This window comes from Haematobia irritans, chromosome 5, assembly GCF_050003625.1.
Source record: "Haematobia irritans isolate KBUSLIRL chromosome 5, ASM5000362v1, whole genome shotgun sequence".
NCBI classification, from domain to species: domain Eukaryota; kingdom Metazoa; phylum Arthropoda; class Insecta; order Diptera; family Muscidae; genus Haematobia; species Haematobia irritans.
This window is the reverse complement of record NC_134401.1, coordinates 125341679-125348581: the sequence shown is the minus strand read 5'-3', so window position 1 is coordinate 125348581 and position 6903 is coordinate 125341679. Positions and strand designations below refer to the sequence as shown.

Here is a 6903-nt window from a genome sequence, read left to right as displayed (position 1 = left end):
ATTATTTTTGGCTCGATTATTTTTGGCTCGAGTGGCAACTGTGGTTACCACTCTCTCCATACCAATTCATTTGGCTGGATTCATCTATTAAAGACACAACAATTTGCTAATCAAGATCGGGATACACGGATCATAGCTGGAAGACGTACCATTGAGTAGCTGATTAAAATTGTAGCCGGATTTCTTTAGATGGAAAGGGTATGCACATCATCGCAAAATTTACCTTGAGTATAAGCCTAGGTAATGATCGTCGTCACTGTCAAAACATTGAAAATTCCTGAGAAAGCGAACGAGAACGAAGCGGCAATATGCTTACTCGAAGGGCAGATATACTGAAACCTCATTGCATGATCCAGTCAGCTTTATTGAAAGCTCACTATTTGTCACTGAATACACAATGGTGGCTTTTTTAGACTTCCGAGGGCATTAAATAACGTCCATATTTGTTCAATAGTAAGTGAATTTTCAACTCTGAATTTTAATTAAGGATTTTTTTTTTCATCAACTGAGATTGAACCCATGGGTCCATAGGTTCATGGGTTCATCCCTATTAAGACCAAACAAAGTTTTCAGCGTTGGATTAGTCCATCTCAGCACTACCGGTGACATTTCTGAGTGAGTGAAAACTTATCTATGGAGATCCCTTGGTATCGGGCAGCACTCATTGCTAAGAGGGATGTTCACCTTCTCCGGTAATGTCTAGTGAGCCTAAGATAATGGACTACCACAATACCTAACCTAACATATCCTAACAATAAGGCAAGCTAACATTCAAATGTGTGAGAACAGAGGCACTGCATAAAAAGGAGGCACCTCTCCTTTGGAATGTTGGTACGAACAACTTTCTCGTTGTCTTAGAAATAGAAAAGATTGAAGCGGTGGCATAACCAGATGATTGTGGAATTAGCAATTGGGGAAAACTTCACCGCTGCAATTAGAGGCTATTACAAAACACGAAAAGTGATGAGAAAAGTTTGCCGTTGTATCATAATGGACTGACTAGTCTTAGTGGTCCTAATAATAGCGGGCTGTCATCATACTAACCTAAAACTGAAGCTACCCTTAAACCTGAGACGACTACCACACTCCTGAGCCTACTTCTGAATGCGAAGAAGCAGTCAGACCACTTCTAAGAGTCATACCAGAAGCAGCAACAATAAACGACTGTTACCACTCCTGGAAGACACCTGGAAACCATCTGTATGGTAAAAAAAGAAATCTCGATGAGGGTTTGTGGTGATTGCTCTTTAATCGCATAAAACGTACTGTCCTACATTTCTACTTTCTAACAACTTAAAGGTACAAAAAATTTGACATTTCATTCTTAACTGAGAGCCTCTCTTAGTGATGGAAAAACTTATAATTATCGAATACTTGAGGAAGAGTGAATGATACACATAAAGAATATTAAAATAACAAATTTATACAAAACAAATATATCAGATATAAAATTCATAAAAACAGAGAGCCATATTAATTTCACATGTTGATTTCACCAAACATCCTGCCCCCATTGAAACGCTAGTTTCAATCATATTCACCGGATGGTAACACTGCTATCTTGTGCACAGCTCGTTTCAGAATTCCATTTTTCGTTTTAACTTCAACTACTCGTACCTTTCCATCGCGACCTGGGAATAGTTGTATAACCCTGGCAAGAATCCATCGTTGTGGAGGGGTATTGTCTTCATGGACAATAACCAATGAACCAATCTTCAAATTCGATTCCGACTTGTACCACTTGGATTTCTCTTGCAGGCTGAGTACATAGTCTCTAGACCAAAGTCTCCAAAATTGTTGTTTAAGGAATGCAACCATTTGATATCTCTTCAAATAGTTACAATTCAAGTGATGCTCAAAACTCTCTTCGGGCAATGAGAGAAACGACGAACCAATAATCATATGAGCTGGAGTCAATGCCTCTCCATCATTCGGGTCATCTGATTTTGCTGCAATCGGCCGAGAATTTAAAATAGACTCGACTTCAACCAAAACTGTTTGCAACTCTTCCAATGTCAAGTGAGCTTGCGATATATTTTTAACAAGGAGAATCTTTGTCGACTTAACAGCTGCCTCCCAGAGACCACCAAAGTGTGGTGATCTGGGAGGTATGAATGAAAACTGAAAACCAGTTATGGCGCAGTACTGCATCAATGAATTTGTGTTTTCTTTATCAAAATATTTCTCTTTAAATTCTTTGAGCTTATTGTTCGCTCCAACAAAATTGGTTGCATTATCACAATAGATTTTCAACGGTATTCCCCGTCTGCCTACAAATCGCTTAAGGCACAGGAGAAATGCATTTGTCGATAAGTCTGACACAACTTCTATATGTAGAGCTTTAGAAGCAAAGCAAACGAAAAGTGCAACATATGTTTTGTAGGGAGCCTTGCCTCTGATGCGATACGATGTATAAAATGGGCCGCAAAAATCGACCCCACAAATCAAAAAAGGCCGATGCGCAATGAATCTATCTGCTGGTAAGTCGCCCATTATTTGCTGTTGTAAGCGAGGTTTATATTTGAAACAATGAACGCAATTTCGGACTACCTTCCGTGCAATTTCTCGAGCATTTATCACCCACACTCTTTCTCGAAGAATTCCGATGAGACATTTAGGTCCAGCATGATAATGTTTGCGATGAAGATATTCAATGAAAAGTTGCGAAAACCGGTGATCTTTCGGCAAAAGTGCAGGGAATTTCGTATCGTACGACAAGGGTGCATTCGCTAGCCGTCCCCCTACCCGAAGAATCTCCCGAGAATTATTAAAAATGTTTTTCTCCTCAATAAATGGCGTTAGCTTTTGAAAGCACGGCTTTAGTACTTCATTTTTCTTGATACGTTGGATTTCTTCGCTATATGTCGATTGTTGTATTTCATTTACTATTCTCCAAAAGGCTTGATCGAGTTCGGCACTCGAAATAACCTTGCCTCTATTTTCTTTGTTAAAGACACGATATATGTACACTATTGTGTAAAGAATACGAAGATATGATGACTGTCTATTGATGATTTCCAATATTGCAGAAGGTGGGACACACGCTATATTGAGTACTGTTTTTCGCATTTCATTTAATGGCAATTCGATATTTTGTGCGTTATTGTTTGGCCATTCATTTTCACACTGTCTCAAAAAATTAGGACCTTCAAACCAAATAGTGTCAGCTAATTCATTGGCTAGACAACCCCTTGATACTATATCCGCGGGATTCTGCTTCGACGGCACATGTCTCCATGTTATTTTATGAGTAATATTTTGAATTTCGGATACTCGGTTCGCAACAAAGGAAACGAACGATGACGAATGTTTTTTAAGCCAACTCAAGACTATTTTGGAATCGGACCAGAAAAATATCTTGTAATTATATTTATCGAATTTGTGCCGTATTTTTTCCCAAGTTTTACTGAGTAGTAAGGCCGCACATAACTCAAGCCGTGGGAGTGACTGTTGTACAACTGGGGCAACCTTTGATTTACTGATAAGCAAATTTGACTTGTAGCGGTTATCTTCGAAAGCCCGTACGTAAATGCAACACCCGTAAGCCACGAGGGACGCATCCGCAAATCCATGAATCTGGAACTCTTGCTCTGTTGAGGTCAGCACAAATCTAGGAATTTCTAATTGGTTCAAATACGACAAGCTTTCTCGAAGTTGGTTCCAGCGATTAGCCATGTGTTCGTTTACTGGACAATCCCAATCAAAATTTTGTTTCCATAGTTCCTGAATGAGTATTTTATAAGAGACTGTAATTGGGCTTATAAGGCCTAGAACATCGTAAATCTTTGAGACAGCGCTCAATATTGATCGTTTTGTAATTATTTTAGGATTTTCTAGATCGAATTGAAAAGAAAAAACATCGGATTTAGATTTCCAGATCAAGCCTAGTGTTTTTGATATGTATTCATTGTCTGTTTTTAAGAATATGTCGTCCATTTGAGCTGAGATCTGATTGCAATTCGAATTCCACTTTGACAAAGAAAGACATGCCCTTCCCAAAACTTCTATAATTTCTTCCTTTTTTCTCAATAAATCGGGAATATTCTCCGCCCCTGTGAGTATATCGTCTACATAAACATCATGCCGAAGAACCTCAGTACCAATTGGAAATAAGTCTCGAAATGTATCAGCAATGAATATCAGACTTCTTATGGCCAAAAACGGAGCAGCCGATGTCCCATAAGTAACCGTATTTAATTGGTATAGATTGAGAGCATTTGAATCATCATCTCTCCAAAGTACGAGTTGAAATTTCCTATCTCTTTGATCGACCATAAATTGCCTGTACATTTTACAAATATCGGCACACATAGCAAATTTGTTTAACCGAAAGGCAAGCATTGTGATAATAATTTCTTGTTGAATCGTCGGTCCAACCATTAAAATCTCATTTAAAGAGAAATTTGATGACGTTTTTGCTGAGGCATCAAAGACAACTCTTAATTTTGTAGATGTACTCTGTAATCGAAAAACTGAGTGGTGTGGTATTACATAGTGCTTGTCTCTCAGTTCATCAAAGCTTACTATAGACATATGACCAAGGCTTATATATTCGTTCATAAACTCTCTGTACATTTTTTTGTGTTCTGGATTTTTTTCTAATCGTTTTTCTAGATAACAAAAACGGCGATGAGCAATTTCATACGATGACCCTAATTTGTCAGACGGTTGTTTAAATGGTAATCGAACTTGTATTCTTCCATTTTCATCGAAAATCGTATTTTCTAAATAGTGTCTTTCACACTGTTCTTCTTCTTCTGTCATGACTGATTTGGTCTCCGTAAACTCTTCTATTTCCCAAAAACGTTTCAACAATGAATCGAGATCGTCGATTTTGGTAACCACATTACACGATGATACTTGTTCAACAGCATTCGAGTCGACTACGCCGCCCACTACCCATCCAAACACAGTATTTTTTAATGAGGGGAGTCCACTGCCTAAAATTATTTTTCCTTCCACAAGAAGGTCAAAGAAAATTTCCGACCCAATGAGAATATCAATTCGTTGCGGAATATAAAAATGCGGATCTGCTAGCAAAATCCCTTCTGGAATGGGCCAACTTCCGATATTTAGTTTTTCGACTGGATGTTGGTACGAAATAGCATTTATAACTAGAAAACATGAAGACCACTTAAATTCGGTTACACGGGATTTTATGAACGCTTCTGTTGTATATTTAATACGGGTTCTATTATTTGACACCCCTGCGATTTCTTGTATAGCCTTCATTAGTGGAAGGTTTAAACGATTGACAGTGTCCTGGGTTATAAGATTTATTTCAGAGCATGAATCTAGAAGTGCTCTAACAGGTTGCCAACTTCCTAATTTATCTTTCATTAAGACGATAGCTGTGGGTAATAAGCTATGACGAAAACTACGAGTTGGTAAAGAGAGTGATGTAGTTACATTAACCGATGAAGTGTTATACGAGGACGAAGATTGTTGAGCCTGTTGGCTTGTAGATGGTTGCAACGAAGATGGTGTTAACGAAGAAGCCGTTGATGAAAGAGGATGCGACGGTAATTTCGATGAGGTGTTGGGTGCTGCAGTAGCTTGAGAGAAATTATTGTGCAATGTAGAATGGTGTGAGACACGACATTCACGACAGCGAGATTTTGACATACAAGCGGCTACTCTATGGCCTTTGCGTAAACAATTGATACAAAGAGAGGCTGTTTTAACGAAATCAAATCGATGAGGTATAGGAAGAGCTAAATACGACGAACAATTGCTTATGAAATGCTCTTGAGACTGACAATACTCACACAATGCATGTGACGTCACGTAAGCTGTTGCTGGACGTCGGTCTTTTGGTTTATGCTTGTACTCTGAATGGTTTGAATCACTGTAACGGGGCTGTGCCGTTTCCAGAAATTGACATCGCCTGCTAAGAATCGCATAACATTCATCCCATGATGGCAGTTTTTGCAAATTTTGTTTTTCATTGTAAACCGTTTTCGACTCGGGATCAATTTTCGACAAAACGATATGTATGATTATAGCGTTCAGTACATCTTGTTCGGAACCTATTGATAATAAAGAGGATCTAATAGCAGCAACGTTGTCTAAAATTGATCGCAATCCAGTTGCACTAGGCTTAGAAATCGAACTTATGGCGAACAAAGAATTAATGGTGTCAATGAAAATGAGTGACTTATTATCATATCTTTCTTTTAATCGATTAATGGCGCGTTCATAGTTTCCTTCCGTAACGGGAAATGGTTCTATGACCGCCAAGGCTTGTCCACTTAAGCAATTGAGTAGGTAATTAAATTTATCAATCACAGGTACCGACGAATCTTCATGAACAAGTTTATCAAATGTGCTTATAAATCTTGAAAATTCGGAATATTTGCCATCAAACTTTGGTAATTTAAGCTGAGGCAGACGAGACTGATGAGCTGTATGGTTCTGGGTGACATTAAGCAAGCTTTGGTCTAAGTTACTTGACCGACGATTTGTATTTAATCGCTTTAGAATGGCCGCTTTTGCTGAAATAAATAATTCCTCTATTTCAGATCTGGCCGAATCGGAAGAATTTAATTTTTCGATTTGTGATTGGATATGACAAATCTGCTTGAAATATGACTCAAGAATCTGTAACCGACATTCAAGAATCGTTTCATCTACAACATCACCGTCCTTTTCAATTTTTGTTTTGACATTAGTAATATTTCTTTTCATAGTTGAGCGCTGTGACTTCAACGCCGTTAATTCTGCGTTCGTTGTATCATCGTTTCCCATCGTGGCAGTGGCTTTTAAACTTTAATCAAAGTAGTTTGTTTTTTGTTCAAAATAGATCAACAAATGTTTCTCCAACTCTAGCTTTGATAGCAAAAACACTCATTCACAATAGATAAATAACCCAACCCAATAAACACAAACGTTTGAAAAATACTA

The 6903-nt window shown here is 38.2% G+C and overlaps 1 protein-coding gene across 1 annotated transcript; it reads right to left on the bottom strand.

The window, feature by feature from the left end:
* Positions 1-1527: 1527 nt before the first annotated feature.
* Positions 1528-6747, bottom strand: LOC142240039 (uncharacterized). The gene has a single exon (XM_075311760.1). It carries the CDS (start codon positions 6745-6747, stop codon positions 1528-1530), a length of 5220 nt encoding a protein of 1739 aa, XP_075167875.1.
* Between the last annotated feature and the right edge of the window lie 156 nt (positions 6748-6903).

What these genes read in the sequence shown, in the direction of transcription:
- LOC142240039 (XM_075311760.1), bottom strand. Translation starts at nt 6,747, where the DNA reads ATGGGAAACGATGATACAACGAACGCAGAATTAACGGCGTTGAAGTCA.